Here is a 25,911-nt window from a genome sequence, read left to right as displayed (position 1 = left end):
ATCATCAAAGACATTTTTGAAAAATGGATCAGAGCAAGAATTTTTATTCTGACCAATAGAATAACTAACAGCTGTTTATATTTCTCTAGAAGTCTATGGGATTTAGGCTTCTTGGAACCAGTTGGTACTTCCTGTTTGGAAGAAAAGGGGGAAGGGTCACTCAGTCCAGTTTTCATATTGAGTCTGACCATCTTCACACACATGGTGGTTCAAACCTGTATTTTGAAAATCAGTCAAACTTTCCCTTATCTTTGCTAAAGCTTAGTTAGCCGGATCAGCCTCAAAAACCTGATGGTAACCTGAGGTTTAGAGACACTATAAACACAAACTAATTGGAAATTGTTTTAAACTCAAAAAGGGAAATGATGGAGAATAGTCCTTCACAATAAAAGAAAAAGAAACGTTTTTCAAAAGAAAGGTTAAACAATGTCTGTAAAAGACCAAAAGCAATAAAGTTGCAGAGATTATTAGCCCATTTAAGTCCAATACCTTAACCTATATTGTATATTTGCATCAATAAGCATCAAGGGGTAAATTTAATGGAGTAAAAAAGCTTAAAAATATCTTCAAGTCAGGTTTGAGTGAAATAGTCTCACAAGGTTAAAACTTTTGGAGCTAAATGTTTGACGTGTTTTGCTCTTAAAAGGGAAAACTTTATAAAGCATTCAGAGGTTTGAATTACTTAATGCACGGCGTTTAATACATACACATTTATAAATTCAAACGAAGCACCTGCACTCTCTTGAACATTGCAATGCCAGGATGGTGTAAAAGCTGAAAACGTGTCCAATAATCCTGCGGTCGTCATAGAAACGCTCCTGGCTGTGATTGCTGACGCCTCCGTCTGTCCTGCGTGTCTGCAGCCTGTCTGCCAGCTCCCTGACCGTGTCCTCCAGCAGCAGCCGGGGCTCCCTGGCCTCCAGCCGCGGCTCCCTCACCTCCAGCCGCGGCTCCCTCAGCTCCATCAGTTTCACTGACATCTACGGCATCCCCCAGTACGAACGCCACGAGGGCCCCCCGGAGCCGCTGGATTCCCACCTCCGTTACCTCCTCCCCCCAGAAGCCGTGTCCAGAGACTGCTGCCTGTTCACCCCGGACCCTCTGAACCAGAGTAAAGCCAAACGCTCCCACGATGCCCCGCAGTCCTTGGCCTCCTTGTCCTCCCGGTCCTCGCTGTCGTCCCTGTCGCCGCCCAGCTCCCCCATGGACACTCCGTACCACTCGGCCCCCCAGGACTGCCCCCTGACCCAGATGACAGAGGAGTACATGGAGCAGGCGGGCCGCGGCCTGCTGGAAGGGCTGCGGGGGCAGAGCCTGTTGGACGCGCTGAGCCCCCCCTCCGCGCACCAGCTGGAGAAGATCCACAGAGACGGCGCCGCTCAGACGGCGTTCACCTCCACAGGTGGGTTGATACCGGCCCCTCCCCCCTGTTCCAGGAGAAACACTCAGCCGCTGTTTTTGTGCAGGAGTGACTCTGAGGGGAAACAGCGGCAACAGGAGCAGCAGGAGAGCCAGAAGAGTCTCCGCGGGGGTGTCTGAGGACGCGCTGGCCACAGACAGCGGCGTGTTCGAGGCCTGGGGCAGAAGGTGAGAGGACGTCCACCGGGACATCGTCCCCAACCTCAAGAAACTACACCACCCACAATGCTTTAGTCCAGAAGGAGAGCATCATTTTCTCTCTTTTGGGGGGGCTTCAACAGGGCAGAGGAGCTGGACGAGCTGACCTACATGAAAGAGCTGTCGTCCATGAGTGAGCCCCCTCACATCCAGCTGGGACTGCTGTGAGTACCCCCCCCCCGTAAGGGTCCATCCGGCGCGCTGTGAGTCTAAATGAACTTTCCCTGTCCAGGTGGGAGTCCGGCTCTCAGTCTCTGTGCCTCCACCTGCTGCAGCTCAAGAACCTGAACTGCACTCTTGTGAAAGAAGGATATAAAGTGTGAGTATTTAAACAACAGAAGCTGCTGGTCCAAATGCTTTTTTGGTTTCCACTTTTCATTTGGTTCATACATAACATCACCTGGATCCGGTGTGTTTGGCTAGTAAGGTTCTTCGATGGCAGGTTAGTTAGAAAACACACCGGCCCTTGAAGCCCAGAGCCTGAGACTCCTCAGCTTTCAACGTGAATCCGCTGATTCTGAGGCAGAGAAAACTTCGTTGGGGCAAAGCCGTCCTTCTCTGCGTCATAATCAGACGTTGATTGCATAAACACCTTACTACTGTGAAGTGTTAATTTTACAATTTCGATATCAGAATCTGCTGGAATGACATTCATTGCATAAACGGTTGAAGGATTACAGTAGTTTAACACGTGTTGTTGTTGGTCACAAACACACAAAGTTAAACCTCTCTAAGGTTTCCCTCTTGGAAAATTGTCTCCACTGTGTTTTGTTTGATGGCAGAGCTGTCAAACACATCACTCCTTTGAAATGTTGGTTCCTCTGTGCTGTTTGGTCTGGAACTCCACACGTTCAGTTCATTATCGTTTGAGGATTACTTGAGCTTTTCTTTGAACACTGGAGGTGGGGTCATTGGCTCCATCATCCCTGGATTCTAGAGCTGCAGTCTCTGCTGTGGACTTCCTGCCTGGTGCAGGAAGCCCCCTTCATGGGTGGGACGGTTTGTGGATCTGGATGAAGGGATTCAGGAAGAAACCTGCTGTTTTCACCATGGAGCCAGGGAACTATTCCAAACACAGGCTTGAGCTTTAAACTCTTTTTTTTGTTGTTTGTTGTTGTCAAAAACAAAAGTAGAATCTTTGCTCCTCTGTGGATTTTCACCTTGAGAATGTTTCTGACCTGAAGATCTTCTCTCAACCGGCGCTGATGTTGCCGGGACACCTAACGGCTCCACAGCAGCAGATGAAGGTGTCGGTCGGGTTCTGAACAGAACCTGGTTTGTCTGTTGCAGAGTCTCTTTTTCACACCCTCTAGTTTTTGTCAATTATATGATCATTCCCTTTGGATTTTATTCGGATCTTGTTTTAACCTGTATTCTGTTAGAACCAGATGGTCCAGTTGAATGTGAGCTACAGGTGAATTTTTGGTCCTCCTGCATCTGAGGCTGTTTTCCGATGTGAATCAGTCACAAAAATCATCAGGAATCTGCATTTTTCGTCTGAATTTCATTGTCTGTCGCCCTGAAGGTTTATGAAGGTGCACCTGATTCCGCCGGACGCCAGCAGGCCCTGTGCGTTCCACTGCTGTACAGCGTTGGAGCCGCAGCACCAGATGAGCTTCAATGAAGTTTTCCGCATACCCGTGCCCTCCAACGCGCTGCCGGCGTGCACTCTGCAGCTGTCCGTCTGCACGCTGGGGCCTCAGACTCAGGAGGAGCTGCTGGTGGGTCTAAATAGGAAACCCAGGCGGCCGCCGCAGCGACGCCGCAGCTTCTGACCAAAACGTCTGCTCCTCCTGCAGGGTGCAGCACAGCTGAGCCTGGTGGACTGCGAGGCCAGCGCAGAGATGGGGTACCAGTGGCTGCGGGTCCAGATGTTGGGCGGGGCAGAGGCGCAGAGGCCGGAACAGAAGAGCACGGCCCCCCAGAGGCAGCACGAAGGCCAGGATGACGAGCAGAGGCCCAGAGCGGCGGTAAGCGCTGAAGCCAACATGAGATTTGTCGATCTGAACAGACGAGTCTATCCGGTCTGCAGGACTTTTGAAGTCAGCCACATCTGAAGCACTAAGCAACTCTTTTTACTTTATTCATGTTTGAATCTTTTATGTTGTACTTTAGCTCCATACTTGTCCGCTAAGAACCAAATGGTAGACTGTGGTCTGATGTTTCAGGACACCGTCTGCAGCCTGCTGTCACGCACCAGCACCACCCACCTGCAGGAGCGGGACGCAGATCCACAGAGGCTGGAGAAGAAGGATGAGCGCGGGGGGGAGGCTACATCTGAGAGGTAAAAGTTGTTGTCCTGAAATCATTTTTTTTGTTATCCCTAAAAGCTTAGATTCTACAACTCTGTGGTGTTTTGTAGGAGCTGGCAGGCCGAGTCGGTGGACAGCGGCTGCAGCAACAGCACGACCTTCACGCTGCCCTGCTCAGAGAGGCTGTGTGCTGAAGGCCTCTGCATCACCACAGGGGGGCGCTGTGAGCGGGTGGCAGGGAAACCCTCAGCAGTGAAGGTGAGGTCTACTGCAGCGTGAGGAGGATCCTCTTAGCCGCCCACAGAAGCCCACACTCTCTGTCTGCTCACTCCGTCCCAGGTGGAGAAGGCCACCATGACCGAGGGGGGGTTCCCAGAGCCGGTGCGAGTCCGGCCGAAAGAGCGGGGGGGCCGATGGTGCCACGCCTCTCCTTTCATGCGTGGCAGCACCATAGTGCGATCGCAGACCTTCTCGCCTGGCGCTCGGAATCAGTATGTCTGCAGGGTGAGTTTAAAAGGAATTCAGAGAAAATCTATGCCGTGACTGGTTTAGTAAACATTCAAGCACTTGGAGAAAAAAATAAAAAGTTTGTTTTTTCAACATGTTTTTCATCTTGAGCCAAAACTTCCACCAGTGTGACTCAGAGAGAAATTCCTGCTACTGAACAGTGAAGTTTTCCAGATTCTTTGTTTTTCTTCCAGATCATCAAGTGTAAATGAAATATGTGTCCAAACTAGAATGAATGTCACATCCATTCACATTTTCGTTTCCTAAAGTTCAGCCCACTGTTGTTTTTCCACATCCAAAGAATCCAAAGGAACATTCTTAGAACATTCTAGAACACTGGATGGTCACATGACTTTTCTAAATTCAAAGTGTTTCCACTCATTGGACTGGAACGATGGACTGGTCAGTTTCTGCTGACATCACATGTGTGTTGTCTGCTGTGATTGGTCGTTTTTACCTTACATACAAATAAACCTACCATGACTCAATCTAAACGGTATTTTCCACTATTGATCAAATTTATTTATTTCATGTTATGTTGGTTTTAGTTGATTCAATGAACAACTTGTCTAAGACAGATCGATCAGGCTGGGTATTAATTAAGTCAGTTATTGGTCACACACCTACGTTTTGTTTTGGGTAAATTAACTATTTTTTGTCATTTTCATGCACTTAAACTACCCAGTTGAGGAAGGTAAAGGCATTCTGGAAGGTCATCTTCTTCCTCAGTGACAAAACAAAGATTATTTCTTGATGATGGGACAGAAAGAACTTCAGATCTCAGAGTACAAGTCGGTTTAATGTGTTTCCATTTTTCATTTCAGTTTGATTATGTGAAGCTTCAAACAGCCACTCCATTCATTTTTGGATTTATTGTAAAAACACACACATGTTAAAAACACCAAAAACACCATTTTTATTGGAGTGGGTCTTTAGGGATGTTGGTCAGACGTAGGTCTGCTGGCAGAGCAGATGGATCGTGCTCCACCCATGTTGGTGCCGCTCTTCTTCTTCTCAGTGCTGCTTTTTGCCATCCTTTCAGTTGTACCGCAGCGACAGCGATAGCTCGACTTTACCAAAGAAATCCCCGTTTGTCAGGAACACGCTGGAAAGGAGAACGCTGCGCTTTAAGCAGGTACAGTTTCCAAAATACTTCTTTATCCTCAGCCTTAAAAGCAGTGTCAGTTTTTTATGTAAAGTGTTTTTAATTTTGGTGTTTTGTGTGTGACAACAGGAGCCATATCGTTCCTCCTTGGCCGAGCAGCCGACGCGGACCTCCCTGGACCTGGAGCTGGATCTTCAGGCCTGTAGGACCCGTCAGAGGCAGCTGATGGAGGAACTGAGCACGCTCAGAGAATTGAAGGTGCGCCTGGAGGAGCCGCAGTCCAGCGAGACCTCTGAGCTTCCCCACTGGGCCCTGAGGGATGATCGCTTCCGCTGCCTGCTCCGAGAGGCCCAGAGACAGGTGAGGAGGGAGGAGAAGCTGCCCCCACTGCTCACACAGCAGCAGCTGACTGTATTATCTCTGCAGGTGAGCCAGAGCAAGCAGGAACAGCGGCAGGAGGAAGCAGCCGAGAGGAGGCTGAGGAAGGCATCTAAAGAGGTTCTGCAGATGAGGGGGCAGAGCCAGAAGGAGCCCCTACCGGTGCAAACCTTCAGGTAAGCTTTTCTCTGTGGACTTCTGGTAGAATATTGTTCTGCATGTTCAGAGCAAAATCAACATAGGTGCGCCCTCATCGTGGCAAGTTTATGGCAAAACTAGCACAGTTGCACATTTGTGGGGGCAGGTTCAGGGGCAGCCATTAACACAGGTGCGCCGTTATGGGGGGGTGGTTATTGTAAAACCAACACAGGTGTGTCATTATGGGGGCATGTTTATGGCAAAATCAACACAGGTGTGTCTTTATGGGGGCATGTTTATGGCAAAATCAACACCGGTGTCTTTATGGGGACATGTAAATTGTAAAATCAACACCGGTGTGCCTTTTTCTAGGAGGTTCCAGGGCAATATCAATTAGGGTGTTCCGTGCATGGGACATGTTCAGGGCAAAATTAATATGGGTGCGCCTTCATGGGGCATGTTTATGGCAAAATCAACACCAGTGTGCCTTTCTGGGGACATGGTAATTGTAAAATCAACACCGGTGGGCCTTTTTCTAGGAAGTTTCAGGGCAATATCAACTAGGGTGTTCCGTGCATGGGACATGTTCAGGGCAAAATTAATATGGGTGCCCCTTCATGGGGCATGTTTAAGGGCAAAATCAACACCAGCACCCTTGCAGGGGCAGAAGATCAAAGAATAACACCATAAACTTCTTGATGGTTCCAGGGGTTAAAATCTGGAGCACACTGATGCTTTAACAGCAAAAGCCATACAGAACCAAAACACATCTCAAATGTAACCAAAACTTCATGGTTTTTTTTTTAATGGAGGCTGTGGTAGAGGTAGAGTGGTCTGCCTCTGACCGCCGAATGGTATGGTCCGTTTTTAGCATCTCCCACTCAGTATGTGAGTGTGCATGAATGTTTCAAAATTTTTAACAAAAAAAGTTGGAAATATTTTCCTGTAAAGAAATATCTTCTTTTCTCCAACATAATTTAACCAAAGGACATTTTGTAAAAAAAATAAAAAAAAATTATCAAACCCTTTTTAAATTTAGAAGAAAATAAAGTTATGAACTTTTTTTAGTGTAATTGTATATGTTCCTAAAGAATGAATCTAAAGTGGCATCAGGGGGGCACATTCATGACGGTCAGAAGTTCCTGCAGCTTTCAGTTCTCCCCCTCTCATTGGTTTGACCTATTTAGCCCACATGCATGTGTTGAGTCAGCGGCATGCAGATTCCACAAAGCCGTCGCAGCTCAAAGCCTTCGATTCCACCAAATAACCCCCCTCAACTGTTGTTGGTCCACAGAGAGAAGATCGCGTTCTTTACGAGACCTCGGTTCAACATACCTTCTCTGCCAGCCGACGACGTATGAGGACACCGCCCCACCCTCCCCCAATGTGACTCAACATGAAGTATTTAAGATTTCTGAGCTTGTGAAGTACAAAGTTTCTTCTACCAGAGACCCCCCCGACCCAGCTGATGGTGACACACTATTCGGCGTGAAGAGACATGGTCACTGACAACAGCTCTAACTTTCTGATGGGGAGGGGCCAGACGACCACTTTCAAGCTCGGCCTCTTTGCTCCTCCCACTTTCCCGTTTTGTTCATGCAAAAGGCCGGAAGATGGGAACAAAAAGTCTGTTTTGGACAAGTGTCACTGTACTGTAACTTATTTTATAGTACTTTTTCCTTGAAGGAAATAAAACCGCTCCCTGCTTTTTAAATGTATTTTGTAGCTTTGAACAAATAGCACTTCAGTGTTTTTACATTCAGTCAAATGGAATTATTGTTTCTGTTACTTAAACCTCCAGAGTTATTTACATCCAGTGTAATCCACTTTGAGCTACAGATGTCTTTATGTTGTTCCTATGATATTAAAATTAATATTATTTCCTGTACTTTTCAAAATATGGTTAAATTGATGTATTCTGACTTTTTAATGTCTGTATGAACATTGCAGTGTTACATCCTGTCAAGATAAATCCATTACTCTGCATGTGAGCGGCGCTTTTTGTCTCAGGTGCAGAACTCGCTGCTGCTGCGGCGCCGCGTTGGGATGAATGAGGCGCCCTGTTGCGCAGATGCTTTCTGTTAAGAAGCTTACGAGACATTTTTCTCACCAACCACAAGTGGCTCTGTTGACCCCATTCGAGTACAAATGTTCAGATTCTCATGAAGCACTACCACATGCTTATCTCTAGAGGACTTCCTGTTGAAGATCTCTGCATGAACCAGGGGACGGGTTCAAGTGCTGCCCTGCTTTCCTGCATTCCGATCCGCCATGCAACCTCGAGAAGATTTTTTTTAAGCAACAATTCTGCTGCGTTGCCTCCCACTGAGGGTCATGGCAAAATTATTCAAATATATGTGGAAAAAACACGACTGTCATGGATTTCTCCATGACAACACAAAAGTTTTACCCCCCTTCCCCCGTAAAGTGGCAGCTCTGCTGCACACAAACATGTCAGCATGTTGGGGTTTTTTTGTACCTACACAAATGCTCTGCTCTGCCCTGGGGGGAAAACAAATGCACGTCCCTGCATGTTTGGAATCAACTTTTCTGTAGATGTTTCTGAGAGAAAGACTGATCTGACTAACAAACTCCTGCAGCAGCTTTTAATCCAAACAGCGCATTGGAATTCATTTACAGATGAACAACATGGCGTTCTTCTGAGGACAGATTTACAAAAACACAAAGAAAACAGCTGATACATTTTTTTTTGGGAAGTGCCATAAAAATCCAGTAAGGGAAACAAACAAATCTGTGTCCAGTTCAGAGGCTGCCAGCAGCTCAAACGATTGATGCTGTTGCTGTACGCCTGTGAATAACCCTGAAAGCACCAGTGCGCTCCGCAGGATGCCCATGAAACCCCGCGCACGGAGCGCACTCATCAGGAGGAGCGCTTTGCTCCTCCTCCACTTGCCTCTAAATGGGGATGGAGACGATGGTGGGGAGCTCCCCGACGGGCGGCGGGTTGTACTTCTCCACCCTCATCAACCGCCGTAGAATGTCGTCGCGGTCGCGCGGCCACGCGTAGACGTGCGTGTTCTGTAGCCAGTTGGGGACGTGACACTGGTGAGGAAGAGGAGAGGAGAGGGTGAGAGTTGGAGCTGATGGGGGGTGGGGGGGGGGGGGGGTGCAGGCACCAACCTTTTTGGCTCCTGGGAACAGAATGGGGATGAAGCGGAAGTTTTTGCTCCCATTCTGAATGAACTCGCTCTGGAGCTGAAAGCACAGTAGAGTGAGGAGGAGGAGGAGGAGGAGCACTTAGAGGGAGTGTGAGTAGGCTTGGGTCTGACCTGTTTGTGGATGTACACCGTGTTCAGCATCCTCTCATCATTCTCCAGCTCAAAGGGGGAGGCGGTCACCGTCTCGTAGTACTTGGGGCTGATGATGATGATGATCAGGTATTCTTTCTGATAAAGATCACATGATCACTAGCCAGAGCCCCCTTCAGCTCTCCAACATCCAATCAGGTGCTTCCCTGCCTGTGACGTGCAGACGCTTACCTCGCTCAGGTACCGCTCCATGAAGTCGATCTTGCTGATGCTCCTGAACTGCTGCTCGAAAATGTCAATCTGTGCAGAAACCGGATGTCAATAAAAAAAGACGTCTACCTTCAGGGAAAAGGCCCCGAACTCAGAGCCGCGGACGCACGTACATGAGTGTCAAAGCCGTTGTGTCGCAACAAAGCCACAAAGTTGATGATCTCGTTGACGTGCTTGTCGTTGTCCGCCTCGTAAGTCACGAAGACCCTCCCTAAGATGAGACAAAAAGTGAGCAGGTTCAAATCCCAGCACTGGGACGGATGCATCAGGTTTTTGCAGTAAGTCACTCAGAACACAGCAGAACCATCAAACTCTTACAGATAAAGAACTATCAAATCTATTTTCTGTTTTTAAACTTAAGTAACGGTGTTTCATCCAAACACCTGACTTGTACTTTTTGTGTTCTAGAAAACCTTTGTTCTAATTGTTTTGGTTTTTTTTTGGTCCTCTTATTGTTTCAAATTGACATCCTTTTGAGACACAGCATCTCTGTTTTCTCTGTGCAAGTCAGGTTGATGTGTTGGTTTTCACTGAGGAAAGTTGAGGGCCAGTCCTTCTGTTGAGGCGTGAACCCTCCATGATCTCTGTGTGCATCATGGAGGGTGTGTTTAGGCATCTTTGTATCCAAAGAGAAGAAAACAGTCCGCTCAGAAAGCCTCATTCAGTCATGATCTGATCATGATCAGTCTCCAGGCCTCCAGGCCAACATCCTGCAGGTTTTCCAGAAATCCTGCTTCTTCTGCTGCTGATTACATGGATCAGGTGTGCTTAGGAAATAAGGAGCTTCAGCAGCAGGTTAGTTGGAAAACATGTAGGAGATCGGCTCTCGAGGCCTGGAGTTTGAGGCCTGTGATCTGAGGGAAACCATCTAAACTTAAGGAGCAGACGTTTACAGATCATCTCTTCAGTTTCTTTCACTGGCTTCCACTTCCCTAAAAAAAAACTATATTGTTAGTAATATGTATGACAACACTGTAAAATTCTCTCATGCCACATGTGAGATTAACCCTTGTGCTATCCTAGGCACTTTAACATTGGGAGTTGGGTCATCTAGACCCACTAGACAGTACTCTGAACCTTTTTTCTTCAATGATTTGTGACCTTCACTGGTGTCCATGGATTACATGAAATCTTTCCACCTTTGTCATGGTAGGAATAACATGTCAATGTAAGGGTGGGGTCATCTAAGATAGCACAAGGGGTTAAAGAATATATTTGGAAAACCAGCAGCAGTGATGGATTCCATCCATCTGCACTTACGCTGCTCCAGAGACAGCGGCATGCTGTACGCCGGGTGTCGCCTTTTTGCTGGAGAGCTGCGGCCGCTGCACAGAGGAAAGCCAGCTTTACCCTCAGGGTAAAATATCAAAGGAGTATATGTAAGGTGAGCCAGCTACTCACATCTGCGTGAATTCTGGGTCTGGAAGTCTGCAATCCCCATGATCTTTAAAAAAAAAATCCTCTGTGAGTTTTTATCCCAGACTGTGGCTTTTCTGACTGTGACTGTGACTTACAGAGTTGGCTGTGGGCTGGATGCTGCAGAGGCCTCCGGCTGAAGGCGTCAGCGGGATGCTGGGGACAGCAGACGGGTCCATGCGGATGGTAGGAGTATGGAGAGAAGGTGTGGTGATATAGCTCTGCTGACGGTGGGTTGGAGCGCAGCGACATGGGCTGCTCAAAGCTGCTCATGCTGCCGCCGTGCGGCTCGGGGAGGGAGACCGACTTGTACTTGGAGAAGCAGCTCTTTTCTGAGCAGCTGAAGTCATCCTTCTGGTGTAGGTAGGACGGCAGGCTGTTGGGGTACCCTGAGCCGCTACTGGCAAAGCTCGGGTGGAGCAGCCTGACCTGGCTAGGGAAGGGCGTGGGCTGGCAGAAGCCGGACGGTAAGCTGTGGCGGAGCTGCGATGAGAAGAGGCTGGAGGCGGTGGGATGGGGCGCGGGGTCCTGCTCCTCCATCCACCTGTGTCTGCCCAGCGCGGGGCCTTCAGAGGTCGCTCTGTGGTTTGGGAGGTTAGGGGCGCAGTTCAGTTTGTGGACGCTGCTGGTTTCTCGTTCCTCCGTGTTCATGGTCTCATCATCCTCTTCGGGCGTGTTCAGATAGCTGCTGACAAAACTGTGGGCGGGCCATCAGAAAAAAAAACATCATTGTTCTCATGCAGTTTGTGGAAATGAAAGGTTTCTCAGAAGAAGTCAGACAAGAAAACCTAACAAGCATCTTTAGAGAAGATTTGCCCCTTCTATCTTTATGGGAGGAAGTAAACATGACTGCACAGAAATGGGGGGAGGGGGGGGGTCATAACCTCAAAGTGAACTTTTATCTCTAAAATGAGGTCTTTTCACAGAGGTGTTGGGTTTTTCACGCTCGTTTTCTCTCCTTTCTCAGCTTTCAGTTCACTGCGCCGCTTATATCACCCCTTATCAAACAGAAAGTGGCTGTTTTTAGTGTTTGCTCTGAAAAGGCAAGCATGCATCTGCTGGCACTTCCTCTTTGCTAACTTTTCTTTTTTTTTGGACGACCTCACCTATTCGGAGCGGAGGTTGGACAGGCGGAGGCAGGCAGCATCACTGGGCCTTCTCCTCTGCTCGTCCATGTGTCCGTCAGGCTGCACCCAGAGATTCTGGATTTCAGTTGGAGACCAGAGGAGACAGACTCACTCTTTTGTTGTTGTTTTTTTTTCAAAAAATAACATCCCACACTTGTGCCTTTGATTCTGTCGAAGGCCGATCAGTACATGACGAAATGTTTCCAACACAGGGGACTTTTTTTTTTTTTTTTTGAAAGGTTAGGTGGTAACCACTGAGGAGATGTAAATTAGGTCTCAAGTAAACAAAAACTTTCATATTAATATTGTTATTCCTTTGATTTACTTTGCTGTTCTTTTAAGCTTATAAACAACCAGAAAATATGTATGACAGTTCTTATGTTATATTTTACATCTAAGGAGCGTTTTCTTCCATCTAAAGTCCCCTTTGAAACTGATAACAGGTTTCTGTCACAAACTTTCAGTTTTTCCACTTTCATTTGGGCTTTTATTTTATTTAAAAAAAAATTATAATTAAGTTAAGCCGAAAAAGCTGCAGGAAAAACCTTCAAAATGCGTCATTTAATGATGACTCTGGTAACAAAGAAAATGTGACTCATGAAAATGAGTTTAGAATTACATTTGGTAAAAATTTCTCAAATACAAGCAAAGAAAAAGGAAAAAACCAGAAAAACTTCAATTTTCCAACTACATTTGTTTTGTTTTGCAGGGTTTCTGGTCCCAGTAGGACAAGCATCGGTCTGAAGTGTATAATGGAAAAATGATCACAAATAATAGGAAAAGTGTTGATCCATGTGACAGACTGTTTACTCAAATAAAAGTCAAAAGTATGACGCAATTAGACCTAAAATTCTCTCCTTATGCAACATGTGTATATATGTCATGTGTGTGTGACCCAAAATAAAATAAGTATTTAACCAAAAGTTGACATAAGATAAAGTAACTAAAGTAAGTAAGAAAAGTGAGTTTAAACACAGTTTGTGCTGAATCAGACAAAAGAAAACGAATATTTTGACATTCAAAACATAAATTACAGTCAAGTTTGTCCTCATCAAAATATGTATTGAAATTGGGCTAAAATATAAGACTTTTAAAACAAAAGCATGCGTCAGTAACTGTACTTTTTTTTTCTAGTAAAAGTAACTCGTTACTTTCCACCTGTGTTCAAAAAATTTGGTTGAATTTCCAACCGGCCTGACTTTCCTGGAACTGAGGTCGCGCTTTGCGCAGACGCTGACCCAGATCGTCGTGTTTTTTTATTTCCCTCACAGAAACTCTTCCTCTCTGAAGACTCTCGGGCTGCTGAGACCTTCAGCTCAGCACATTTCTCAGACACACACAGGTCTAAAGCAGCATCGCTACTCCTACCGTCGCTTCTTTCAGCCTCCGCCGCGCACAACCCGTCTCCGTTTACGCGGAAAAGTCCAAAGTTTGGCACAAAAGCTGCGCTGATGATCCTTTGAGCCGCAGTCCCCTCATGACAGATGAAAGACGTCTTCTCGACGCTTCACCTCCTCGGGTTTTTTCTTCCTTTCTTTCTTTGGGTGCTCAGCTCTGAGCAGCACCGCCCCGCAACAGAACAACTCCACCTTCGCAAGTCTTTCCTGTTTCTCTGTGCGTACATCATGTGATGGGTGTGTGTCGGAATGCACTGCACTTCTGCTGCCTCAGGACGCTCCTGTCCTGAACACAGGTGTAAGACATTCAGCAGTTCAACCAGCAAAACTCTGCTTTATATAAACATATTTTAAAGAAGAAAAAAAATCTCAGTGACCCAATTATACATATGCTGTCAGAATGAAATCATAAAAGTACACCTGTTCTTCAGGAATTAGAAAACTTTAAGCTGGAACTCTTGAGAAACTTTCCTGAAAACTCACATTTTTCACTATTTTATGCAAGTTTCCCATAATGAACACAGTCTTTGAATTCTCCGTGTGTCAGTGGTGAAGTGGCAGACATTTAAAAAAAAAGACAAAAATCCACAAAACAAAAAAAAAGACAATTTCACTAAACAATGAAGTAGAGATGTCACTGGTGTCAAACACGGAGGGGGGAGTTTTGTGCCTTTGCTGGGTCATGATTACTTTCAAAATGTGATGCACCATGACTTACAGAAGAAATCATGACCTTCGGTTGTGTGACCTGCTGTCCGGATTCAACAATGGGCCCAAATTGAGCCACAATGTTCAGTCAAAAGGTCTGAAAATTCACTTTAAAGTTAATTATTCAGTTTTGGTTCTGACCTTTCAATGCAATTGGACTTTTTGGACTTTAAATCCTCCACCTTCCCCATTTCTACTACCTGTAACTTTACCGTTCCACTTGAGTTCCTCTCATTCACACACTGATACTGTGTCTTGCTGCAGCTGACCTTCAATTCCTTTCCTTATAGAGCAAACCTCCACCTCTCTAACTGTTCCTCCAACTGCTCTCAGTAAACATCACAGTGTCATCTGCAAACAGTATGATCCACGGAGATTCCTGTCAAACTCAATCTGTCAGTCTGTCAATCACCACAGCAAACAAGAAGGAGCTGCAGTCCCATCTCCACCTTGATCTACAGCAACAGCAACGTCACCCGTCTCATCCATTTTCAGAATATCTCTAATCAGTCTCCCTGATCACTTTATCTGTACCTGTCCAATCATCGGGAAGAACATCCTGATCTCCCAAAGTCTGTTTTAACTCATCCCTAAAAGCCTCACAGCACAATAATACTTTTCAAATTCCAGTACCTGCCTTCTTTATCTTTCTCACCACGTTCTTATGCTGTCTGGCTTTCCCACAATTATCTGATTACAATGTATGCAAGAGATGTAATCTGTCAAATGTTTCCGTGTGCTCCTCTTTTTTCTGGAAAAATGTCTTCTCCGCATCAATTTTCATTCTTTTACCAAAGCCTACAATCATCTGTTCTGCATTCCTGTCCTGAACACCCAACTCCTCCTTCAGGGTCACTCCTCCTCCAATCCTTTTTGTTCTATTTCCATCTGGTCTCTTGAACACACAGGGTATCCACCTTTCTTCTTTCCATCATGCCAACCAACACTAGCTTTCCTGTCAAAGCCCCTTCCCTCCTTCCGTTCCCTTTCCCGCTGTCTTCCTCCACTCCAAATTGTGGAGAATCGGCTTTGTTTAAATCTTCTTTGAAGGTAAACAGTTTTGCTAAAGTCGACTTCAGCAGTTGGGTAAATATTGATTCATTTAGGGTCAAATGTTGTAAATTAGCCATAACTATGTTTCCGCTTAGCGGTCCAATCCGGTCTGGTCCGATTTAGAATGCTCCAGGCAATCCAGGTGAGCGTTTCCACTCAAAGTTGGACCGTCACGGTGCATGCTGGGTGAAGCTAATAACAAAAACAATAAAGATCATCAAGCAGCTCATTTTCTCCTGCTTGACTTTTGATTCTTTGTATATACAATAACAGGAAAAGAACTCAACTAAGTCTGGGGCCATGGTTCTTGAGAGAAAGAAAGGTAGTTTGCCCTCTGTGTGGGTGAAGTGCTCCTGCCCCAGGTGGAGGAGTTTAAATATCCTGACCTGGGGTTTGTTCACAAGTAAGGGGCAATTGGAAATTGAAGCAGCGTCCATTGTCATGCAGTTGTCGTACTGGTCTGTTGTGGTGAAGAGACCTGAGCCAGAAAGCAAAGCTCTCAATTTACCATTACTCACCTATGGTCATGAGCTCCGGATCATGACTAAAAGAACGAAGTCCCAAATACAAGCAGTTGAAATGGGCTTCCTCTGTAGGGTGGCTGGGTGCTCCCTTAGTCCTTGTGCTATCCTATGACCCCACCCTTACATTGACGTGTTAATAAAAGTGTTGATAAAGGTGGAAAGATTTCATGTAATCCAACTTTGGTTAGACTGCTGCTACTAGAAAATGGATGGATGGCGTAACCCTTGTGCTATCTTTGGCACTTTAACATTGGGAGTTGGGTCATCTAGACCCACTAGACAGTGCTCTGAACCTTTTTTCTTCAATGATTTGTGATCTTCACTGGTGTCCATGGATTACATGAAATCTTTCCACCTTTATCCACCTTTGTCATGGTAGGGAGAACACGTCGGTGTAAGGGTGGGGCCATAGGATAGCACAAGGGATAATGTTGTTTGAGAGAAGATTGCAGAGAGGAATGCAGCCACTTTCTTGGAGCTTTCTGCCAATCAACGGGTTTCAACAGTAGCTCCGCCCTAACTGGTCCATTTCAGTTTTCTATGGACCTACAATGGAAACGTTCTAAATACCATTCCGGACCGTAATGCTCAGTGGAAACAAGGCTTCTAACATCCTAAAAGTTTTAATCCATACACACCACCACAGCACTAAAGTACACTGAAGTACACTCAAGTACATGGCCAAAGGTTTTAAGAATGACACAAAAATTAGTTTTCACAGTTTGCTGCTAAACTGCTTTAGATCTTTGTTTCAGTTGTTTCTGTGATGTACTGAAATATAACTACAAGCACTTCATACGTTTCAAAGGCTTTTATCGACAATTGCATGACATTTATGCAAAGAGACAGTATTTGCAGTGTTGGCTCTTCTTTTTCAGCACCTCTGCAGTTCGACTGGGCGTGCTCTTAATCAACTTCTGGCCCAAATCCTGACTGATAGCAACCCATTCTTTAACAATCACTTCTTAGTGTTTGTCAGAATTAGTAGGTTTTTGTTTGTCCACCCGCCTCTTGAGGATTGACCACAAGTTCGCACTGAGATTAAGATCTGGGGAGTGTCCAGACCATGGACCCAAAGTATCAACGTTTTGGTCCCTGAGCCATTTAGATCTCACTTTTGTCCTTATGGCACAGTGCTCCATCATGCTAGAAAATAAATTTTTAGTCACCAAACTGTAGTTGGAAGAAGTTGGAGGGGGGTTTTGGTACCGTTCTTTATTCATGGATGTGTTTTGGGGCAAAATTGTGAGTGAGCCCACTCCCTTGGATGAGAAGCAACCACACATGAATGGTCTCGGGATGCTTTACTGTTGCCCTGACACAGGACTGATGGTAGCGCTCACCTTTTCTTCTCCGGACAAGCCTTTTTTCAGATGCCCCAAACAATCTGAAAGAGGCTTCATCAGAGAATATGACATTGCCCCAGTCCTCTGCAGTCCACTCCCCATACTTTTTGCAGAAGGTCAATCTGTCCCTAATGTTATTTTTTTGGAGAGAAGTGGCTTCTTTGCTGCCCTTCTTGACACCCGGCCGTCTTCCAAAAGTCTTGGCCTCACTGTGCTTGCAGATGCACTCACACCTGCCTGCTGCCATTCCTGAGCAAGCTCTGCACTGGTGGCACTCCGATCCCACAGCTGAATCCTCTTTAAGAGACCATCCTGGTGCTTGCTGGACTTTCTTGGACGCCCTGAAGCCTTCTTAACCCTTGTGCTATCAGCCTTACATTGACGTGTTCTCCCTACCATGACAAAGGTGGATAAAGGTGGAAAGATTTCATGTAATCCATGGACACCAGTGAAGATCACAAATCATTGAAGAAAAAAGGTTCAGAGCACTGTCTAATGGGTCTAGATGACCCAACTCCCAATGTTAAAGTGCCTAGGATAGCACAAAGGTTATCAAGAATTGAACCTCTCTCCTTGAAGTTCTTGATGATCCTATACATTGTTGGTTTAGGTGCAATCTTAGTTGCTACAGTATTCTAGCCTGTGAAGCCATTTGATGGCTACATGCGTTTCTTTGCAGGTCACCATGGTTACCAATGGTAGAACACTGATTCCAAGCATCACCCTCCTTTTAACAAGTCAAGTCTGCTTTTCTAACCCAATCAGCCTAACAGAATGATCTCCAGCCTTATGCGCGTCAATATTCTCACCTGAGTTAACAAGACGATTACTGAAATGAACTCAGCAGGTCCTAAACATGACAGTAATGAAATGCAGTGGACAGTTTTTTTTCGGGATAAAGTTAATTTTCATGGCAATTGGATTTCATGGCAAATTTCATGGCAAAATGGACTATGAAATTCATCTGATGACTCATCATAATATTCTAGAGTATATGCAAATTGCTATTATAAAAACTTAAGCAACAACCTTTCCAATTTCCAATATTTATGGAATTCTCAAAACTTTTGCCACGACTGTACAATTTATTCCCTCATAATAACACCTAAACACTTCAACAGATCAGCTTTAATATGATTTAGCACTTAGTTCATCCAGGCTTGGAACATGATTTAAAATGAGCCTTTAAAGTTGATGCAGGAACTGGGCAGTGTTGACTTTTCTCTGTTTGGAGAAGCAGCACTCCAGCCAGGCCTTCTGCACAGGAACAGCCGCTGGGTACCGACCCCTCAGATCCTGGAGCTCCTGGTTCACAAAGGTTTGGTTGATAAAAAAGGATTTTTTTTATCGTATGTTTGGTTTGACATATTTGCACATTATAATTTAGACAATTCAGAATAAGACATTGACGGAGCAGAGTTGTACAACATGGACAAAAGCTTCATTGTCTCCACCTCTTGGTGCATTTGTGTCTTGTGAGATTTTGTGATTTGTTCCAGTTGTTATCTGTCTTTCACTTTTCCAGTTTCAGGCTTCTGATTGATGTAAATAGACTTCACTGCTGCTGTCAGAATCGCCTGCAGGAGGTCATTGTTGGATCTTCTTCCATGGAGTTTGATATGAGGCCCAGCAGAACCACTGCTCTAGAGCAGCATCAATCCCTTCTGTCCTGCTCGAGTCTGCCACATTCAGTGAAGTTCTAAAGATGACTTGATCATTTAGTTGTCTAAAATATTTCCAGTCACCGCCACATGTGGAGTTAGCATCCCTCCTCTAGCCAGTGTTTGTTCCAAAACCATCTTTAAAACCCAAAGTCTCAGTACCTTCATGATGTCTTTTTGCATTTCCCCCACGCTCCTTTAGACCACATTCTGGTAAGTGTTGGATTATTACTTATTTTCCAAAAAGGCCCCATATTTTTGTAGAGCTTTGAATTGACTGATGGAGAGCTCCTGCCTGGACGCTCAGCTCCTCCCATCATATTTCCTCTCTTCACTCTTCCCTCCATGACTTTATTCTGTACTTTTAACAGCTCGACTTGCCTTTAAGATCAAATACTGTAGTTTGTATGGTCACTTCCTGGTCCACAGCACGGTCTCAAAGGCTTTTTTCAGCTTTCAGCTTTTTCACACTCAGAGCTTCCTTCAATGTCTTTAGCTCTACTCTCAGCACTCGTATGATTACTTTCCTCAGTGAGGAGAGAGTTTTGGCTTTAATTTTGTTTGTATTTGGGGGGGCGAGCAGCTTCAAGTATCTGGACTCTGAGCTGAGGAGGTTCTGTGTTTTAAACGGAGACAAGCTTTATCTCCAGAGATTTGATGTCGTTAATACCTATTCAGCTGTCTGGGACCTCACATTATTTTGCATCTCCATGTCATTAGACATTATGACTAAGGGAGATGCTGGAATAGCTGGAAAACTCTCCTCTGTGAATCCTTCATAAAAAAGTGTCCTGCTGGGAGCAGGATACAAACCTGTGTGTGGATGTTGTTCTCCACCTCTGCTACAATGTGGGTGACGTTGTCGCTCAGGACGTCCTCTTCATCTCCATCATATGTGTTTTGAAGTTAAGGAGTCGTTTTGACGCTGACATATTTGACATATTAGGCTTTTGAAGGCGTTTCAGAAACACAGAAAGCTGTGAAAGGATATGTGATAAGGTAGCGAGCCATACTTTTTCTTTCTGATGCAGGAATATTGTAGAAAAACACACGGACTCCGTGCATGAAGCCCGGCAGCTCTGTGCCGCCCTTCACTTGAGCTTTGCTTTCTGCTACGCCCACGTCGCTCCCCCCATCTGAGCTGGTTGATGCCTGTTTGGGGTCTACCGTTGACGCTCCCGCCGCTGCTGCCGCTGCTGTCTGAGGTGCCATTGTTTTCCTGTCCACTTTCTTGTAATAGTATCTGGGAGTTCTGTTAAGGAACACACAGCCTGAACCAGAACGTGTGAGTTCAGAAGATGGCGTGTTAGGATACATGAAGGTGGCAATCCCTTTGGAGGTCAGATGCTTCCTGATGAGCCTCTCAGTGCCATACCAGTTAAAAGCTTTGGTGGAGTGGCCGATACGGGGAAGATGAACACTGGCTGTTTAGAAACAAAAACAAAGAAAGATCAGAAACGGACACCAGTGTAAGCATTCGTCACATGCACCCGTACAGCGGTTGACCCATTTGGGTGCTGCGGGTTTTCGGGTTGTCTGGGCCCATAGAGGCTCGTAGAGAGGAGTGGCCACACCTTAAGGGGAGCAGAGGTATGTCTTGCAGTTCCCTTGAGGCTCATACGGTCACCTTAAGGGACGTCATAAAAATGTAACATACCATTATCGTGCGTTTGGTGAGAGTATCGTCAAGTATTTGTAAGGATAATGTGAGTTAGACACACTTATGACATACAGGTAATGCTTTTGTACGATCCCTGTACGCTACAATCTTAGTCTCCTTACTGACCGTGCACAAAGGCTACACACTCGGGGCGTGCATGTGATATGTCCAGTAAGTGCCTGTAGGATGCCTGTGGAATGCCCACACAAGCCACACTCTGATTGTCTAATCTCCTAATTTCTAACAGTCAGGACAGATTTACCATGTGAACAGCACTAACAAGCTTCTAGTGCTTTAAAGGGGTTTAAAGGACAACTCTGTAAAACACGCCTACATTTCACCTACCGGTACTTCCCTCTTCCTTACCCTTATGTGTTGTACATGTGTTCACTATGATCTGTTGTTCCTAGGGAGCCCGTGGGAAAAATGTGCTTGACCATTTTGGCAGTCCTGGCTCACCGAGCGATCTACGACTTTGTTTTTTGTGTGGGCGACCGTGTGTTCTGTACGAATCTGAAGACAGCCCTATCCACCCGTAAGGGCAGCTGTGACTAATGTTTCAATGCAGGTAATCACAGAAGGTTTAGTTCAAGTTTAATGTTTAATAGGTGAGTTGCTTCTATCCCTTGTGCCTTGGAGGCACGTTAACGTTGGGAGTTGGGTCATCTAGACCCACTAGACAGTGCGCTGAACCTTTTTTCTTCAATGATTTGTGATCTTCACTGGTGTCCATGGATTACATGAAATCCTCTCTACCTTTATCCACCTTTGTCATGGTAGGAAGAACATGTCAATGTAAGGGTGGGGTCATCTTGACCCCATAAGATAGCACCAGGGTTACTTGATCCAGTTCTCTTATACAGTCAATTGATTTAAACTCAGCCTCCAAGGCATGTTAACCTTGGGAGTGGGGTCATTTGGACCCAACAAGAAAGCACAAGGGTTAAAGGAACTAGCCAGGGGAACCAGATCTGGGTTTGAACATTTAAGTCCTCAAATACTTTGGCAAATGCACCATTATAGCCTTTAAACCTGACATCTACATAAAGAAAAGTGACATTTTTTGAGCCAAGCCCAGATGCATCCTGCTCGGTTTTTAGGCAAAAGAATGAAGGAGGTTCTCAGAGAAAGAGATTCAAGAGCACAAAGCATAAAATCAACTTTCACCCCATGAACCCATCAGGCATTCTTGAAGAAAAGGAGGGAACATAAATCACTAAACCAGCCTCAGTTATCAGCTGAAATCCTCCTCTGGTAAAGTATCAGAAAAATTTAACACAGGAGAGGAAACCACAACTAGCGTGGAAAGAAGAGGCCTGAAAGTGAAAGCCCAAACACAACCTAAGCATCTTGGAGGACACCCAAAAGCTCTAATGGAAAATCATGAGAGGTTGAGGAACCATAAAACGGTCTTCAGCAGCTAGCAGCAAATATAAAATAGTTGATTTTTTATGGTCCTCCACTGTGACTGGAGAGAAGTTCCAGCAGTATTGTGAGAATTGGGGGCACGGAGGTGACCGCACTGGCTGGAGGAGGGAGGCTAACTCCAACAACCTGGCACCCCACGTAAAACACACAATAATAATAATAATAATAATACATTTTATTTAAAAGCGCCTTTCAAAACACCCAAGGTCACTGTACAAAGTTAGAGGTAAAACACAATAAAATCACAAGTTAAAAACAATAAATAAATTGGATTCATTAGTAAAATCAGCTGACAGAAAATGAGAAACTGTGTTCCGGAAATGCAAGCTTAAACAGAAAGGTTTTGAGTCTGGATTTAAAGATCAGAAAGGAGTCAGTGTTACGGAGGTCTGGGGGGAGAGAGTTCCAGAGTTGGGGTGCAGAGCGACTGAAGGCACGGCTCCCCATGGTGACCATACGGGCCGGAGGGACAGAGAGCTGAAGAGAGGAAGAAGACCGAAGAGAGCGAGAGGGAGTGTTAACATGGAGGAGATTAGAGAGATAGGAGGGAGCCAGGCTATGGAGGGCTTTAAAAGTGTAGAGAAGGAGCTTGAACTTAATCCTAAAGGCTACTGGAAGCCAGTGCAGTTGCTGGAGAACGGGAGTGATGTGATGGAAGGAGGGGGTTCTGGTGATGATGCGGGCAGCTGAATTCTGGACTAACTGAAGCTTATTTAGAGTTTTGTTGGGAAGACCAAAGAGAAGAGCATTGCAATAGTCGAGACGAGAAGTGACCAGACTATGAACTAAAATGGAGGCGGAGTGGATGGTGAGGGAGGGGCGGAGACGATTAATATTACGTAGATGATAGTAGGATGACCAAGTAATGCTATTGATGTGGGATTGAAATGATAATGTACTGTCAAGGATGACACCCAGACTCTTTACTTGAGGGGAGGGGAAAACTGGAGAGGAATCGATGGAAAGGTTAAAATGAGAAACTTTGGAAAGGGTGGATTTGGAACCTACGAGGAGTAATTCGGTTTTATCACTGTTAAGTTTGAGGAAGTTTAGGGTGAACCAGGTTTTTATTTCAGACAGGCAGGAGGAGAGGGAGGCAGGTGGAATAGAAGAGTTGGGTTTACTGGACAGATAGAGCTGAGTGTCATCCGCGAAACAATGAAAATCAATATTGAATTTACGAAATATATTGCCAAGGGGTAGCAGGTAGGTAATGAAGAGGAGGGGACCGAGAACAGAACCTTGAGGAACACCAGATGAAATGAGTGAGGGTTGGGATTTGAAAGAATTCAGTTGAATAAATTGAGTGCGGCTTGAAAAATAAGAATGAAACCAGCGGAGGGGGATGGACTCGATACCGAGGGCTGAAAGTCTGTGGAGGAGGATGGAGTGAGATATGGTGTCAAATGCTGCGCTCAAGTCGAGGAGGATGAGGATGGTGATGAGTCCAGAATCAGCTGCAAGGAGAAGGTCATTGGTGATTTTTAGTAGGGCAGTTTCTGTGCTATGAAGGGGACGGAAACCAGATTGAAAGGGTTCAAAAAGATCATTTTGGGTGAGATGATGGGAAAGTTGGGAGGCGACTATTTTTTCAAGCATTTTTGAAATGAAGGGGAGGTTAGAAATAGGACGAAGATTATGAAAGGAATTGGGGTCTGAGCCGGGTTTTTTTAGGATGGGTCTGACGGCAGCGATCTTGAGGAGTGAGGGGACAATACCTGATGTCAATGAGGAGTGGATAATGGCACAAATGAAAGGAAGAAGAGAAGGAAGGCAGGATTTAACCAGGGATGTTGGTAGGGGATCTAGCAAACATGTGGATGGTTTGGACTTATGGATGAGGTGGGAAATTTCACTGGGATCAGGGAGGAAAAAGGAAGTGAATATATGAGTTACAGAAAATGAGTCAGACGGGATGGGAGGAGAGGAGGAAGAATGGAGATGCTGATGGATATCTAGAATTTTCTGGTTAAAGAATAACTGAAGAGAATTACAGTGGTCATCTGAATAAAAACGAGGGGGAAAACTGTTATGGGGTTGAAAGACATTATCCATTAAAGAAAACAGAATTTTGGAATTTCCCTTATTTGCATCAATCAGTTCAGTGAAGTAGTTCGTTTTAGTGATAGAAACCAAGTCCTTGTATTGTAGAATCTGTTCATTGTAGATTTCCCTGTGAGCGGGAGAGCCAGTTTTTTTGCAGAGCCGCTCCAACTGGCGGCATTTGGCTTTCATTTTATGGAGTTCAGGGGTGAACCAGGGGGAAGATTTAACAAATAAAACAGACCGGGTTTTTACAGGAGCGAAATTGTTAAGAACATCTAAAAGGCAGTTATTATAAAAAGAAACCAGATCATCAGGGTTGGACGAGTTTGGGAAAGGAATGCGCTCTAAATGAGAAGAAAACAGCTCCACTGATAAGCTCCACAATAATGTTTTGCCCAAACTTTCCATCCCCACTGCAGAGCCTGAGGCCATGCAATGCCAATTTAAGTTTATAACAATTTCATAATTATGTCAATCATTTCTTTATAACATTATTTTTCATATTAATAAAATGTGAGGAAATTAGATATCTTTTCATGTATTGTAAAAGGGAATTTTTTTTGAATAAAATGTTTGCATTTCTTTCTTTCAACTTGTTCATTCCAGCAGCTGAGAAACAGATGAGAGCTGAAGGCCTCTGGTTTTGGACCAATTTGTGTAGGTGTTAGCCAAAAGGGGTGTGGCCTTTCCACACACACACACACACACACATTCAGATCTTCCCATCCAAACATGTCAACATGTAGACGGTACAACTACAGTTCATGCACACATTTGTACACAAACCGTCACATGTAAGGCATTTCATTCAGTCACGCGTAGCTTTTGTCCAAAGGGGAGCGGACACCTGTGCTCAGGTGAGTGTTCATATTCTACTGAGGTGGATGATGGAATGTAAAAAGAGGGAGAATGCCCGGCCGTCCCCACACCAAGACCCCCATTTTAAATCCAGATTTTTCTGACTTTTATATTCTTGTGTTTCGAGTTTCTGATCTTTGTAAAAAATAAAGAAAAAAGACTAATTTTTGGTTAATTCTGCTGTGTTTGCTAATCAAACAGCATTTATGCCACATTTAAAGCAGAATCCCTTTAGAAGATGGTGCTTCTTCACTTGATACATTACCCTTTTTCCTCCTGGCCGCCACATAGATCTTCTTCAGGCCTTCATCCAGAGCCGTTAAGAGGATCCCAGACAAGTTGTGGGCCTTGTCTCGTCGCTGTGCCACAATAAGCGCCAACTGAGGTGACAGAAAGGAAATGAATACAGGTTCCTGTCTTATCAGATGGCAGCTGTCTCACACACTCAGCAGAGCCGGATCTCACACAAGTAAAAAAATAAAAAGCTACTAAAAGTGATCAAACTTTCAAGCAGGAGGACGCTCCCGGCCACTGAGCAGAACCTGCCTGATCTTGGCCGTCCGGTCTGGATTGTTTGTCATCAATGGGGAAGAGCAGAACGCTCCCCAGCTCCAAATCTGAAAGCCACATTTTCGTGCTTTAGCGGTGGCGTTCCACTGCAGGTTCAGGTGTTTCACGGAGTTGATGTTGCCCGTCACCTTTCATCTTGCCGGCCAGCTCATAGCGTTTCCGTGGCTCGTCTGATCTCACCTCCAGCGCCGTAAAGACGCCTCCTCTGCCCCATCGGCCTGAGTCATCTAACACAAGTCATGGCGTCAGAGAGACATGGGGGGGATGTCTGTCAGAGAAGTCTGACAAGCAAAAAGGTGTGTTGCCATGGGTGCAGCGCTTACCAACACAATGGATGATGATCGCATCTCCTTTAGCAGCGTGTGGGTGGGTCACATCTCCAAGAACGTAGCAGATATCCACACTGTTTGAATCCATGGAGCAAGAGCTGCTGCCATCCTCCTCATCCTCGTCTTCTTCACTCACAACAGGCGGCAGACAAAGCGACCTGTAGCCAGAGGACTCCCACCATGCCATTCTGCACAAACAGAAAAGCAAAAGGTTTGGGTGAAACTCACATGGATGAAGTCAATGAGCAGAAA

General features: G+C 45.4%; 3 protein-coding genes across 5 annotated transcripts in view; 1 reads left to right on the top strand and 2 right to left on the bottom strand.

Annotated features, from left to right (window-relative positions):
• Positions 1-7,983, top strand: part of wwc3 (WWC family member 3) — a 35,268-nt gene extending 27,285 nt beyond the window's left edge. For both annotated transcript variants that reach the window (XM_023954080.1, XM_011473820.3), the window contains exons 11-23: positions 864-1,402; positions 1,467-1,587; positions 1,701-1,781; positions 1,850-1,936; positions 3,143-3,338; positions 3,417-3,587; positions 3,786-3,901; positions 3,980-4,127; positions 4,209-4,373; positions 5,419-5,511; positions 5,611-5,841; positions 5,908-6,035; positions 7,292-7,983. In XM_023954080.1, the coding sequence (XP_023809848.1) occupies positions 864-1,402; positions 1,467-1,587; positions 1,701-1,781; positions 1,850-1,936; positions 3,143-3,338; positions 3,417-3,587; positions 3,786-3,901; positions 3,980-4,127; positions 4,209-4,373; positions 5,419-5,511; positions 5,611-5,841; positions 5,908-6,035; positions 7,292-7,358 (2,143 nt within the window). In that variant the 3' untranslated portion in view covers positions 7,359-7,983. The remainder of the gene's footprint in view (positions 1-863; positions 1,403-1,466; positions 1,588-1,700; positions 1,782-1,849; positions 1,937-3,142; positions 3,339-3,416; positions 3,588-3,785; positions 3,902-3,979; positions 4,128-4,208; positions 4,374-5,418; positions 5,512-5,610; positions 5,842-5,907; positions 6,036-7,291) is intronic.
• On the bottom strand, positions 5,195-13,642 carry LOC101164045. The gene is made up of 11 exons (XM_004067663.4): positions 13,448-13,642; positions 12,059-12,154; positions 11,051-11,649; positions 10,938-10,980; positions 10,797-10,861; positions 9,650-9,747; positions 9,498-9,566; positions 9,288-9,404; positions 9,139-9,213; positions 8,912-9,060; positions 5,195-5,481 (listed from the first exon to the last, which is right to left on the bottom strand). Exons 2-10 carry the CDS (start codon positions 12,097-12,099, stop codon positions 8,914-8,916), a joined length of 1,254 nt encoding a protein of 417 aa, XP_004067711.2. The 5' UTR covers positions 12,100-12,154; positions 13,448-13,642; the 3' UTR covers positions 5,195-5,481; positions 8,912-8,913.
• Positions 13,643-13,654: 12 nt separating this feature from the next.
• chd1l (chromodomain helicase DNA binding protein 1 like) overlaps positions 13,655-25,911 on the bottom strand; it is a 35,250-nt gene continuing 22,993 nt past the window's right edge. Inside the window, exons 18-25 of one of the 2 annotated variants that reach the window (XM_020702218.2) lie at positions 25,654-25,847; positions 25,459-25,557; positions 25,307-25,377; positions 25,026-25,140; positions 20,084-20,192; positions 19,760-20,011; positions 19,582-19,663; positions 13,655-13,762 (exon numbers count right to left, since the gene is read on the bottom strand). In XM_020702218.2, the coding sequence (XP_020557877.1) occupies positions 13,703-13,762; positions 19,582-19,663; positions 19,760-20,011; positions 20,084-20,192; positions 25,026-25,140; positions 25,307-25,377; positions 25,459-25,557; positions 25,654-25,847 (982 nt within the window). In that variant the 3' untranslated portion in view covers positions 13,655-13,702. Of the gene's footprint in view, positions 13,763-18,137; positions 18,413-19,581; positions 19,664-19,759; positions 20,012-20,083; positions 20,193-25,025; positions 25,141-25,306; positions 25,378-25,458; positions 25,558-25,653; positions 25,848-25,911 lie in introns of those variants that run through there. The other variant, XM_004067815.4, reaches the window with a different exon arrangement.

This window comes from Oryzias latipes, chromosome 4 (assembly GCF_002234675.1).
Source record: "Oryzias latipes chromosome 4, ASM223467v1".
In the NCBI taxonomy this organism is placed as follows: Eukaryota; Metazoa; Chordata; class Actinopteri; order Beloniformes; family Adrianichthyidae; genus Oryzias; species Oryzias latipes.
The sequence above is the reverse complement of the archived record's forward strand: the minus strand, read 5'-3'. Positions and strand labels throughout refer to the sequence as shown.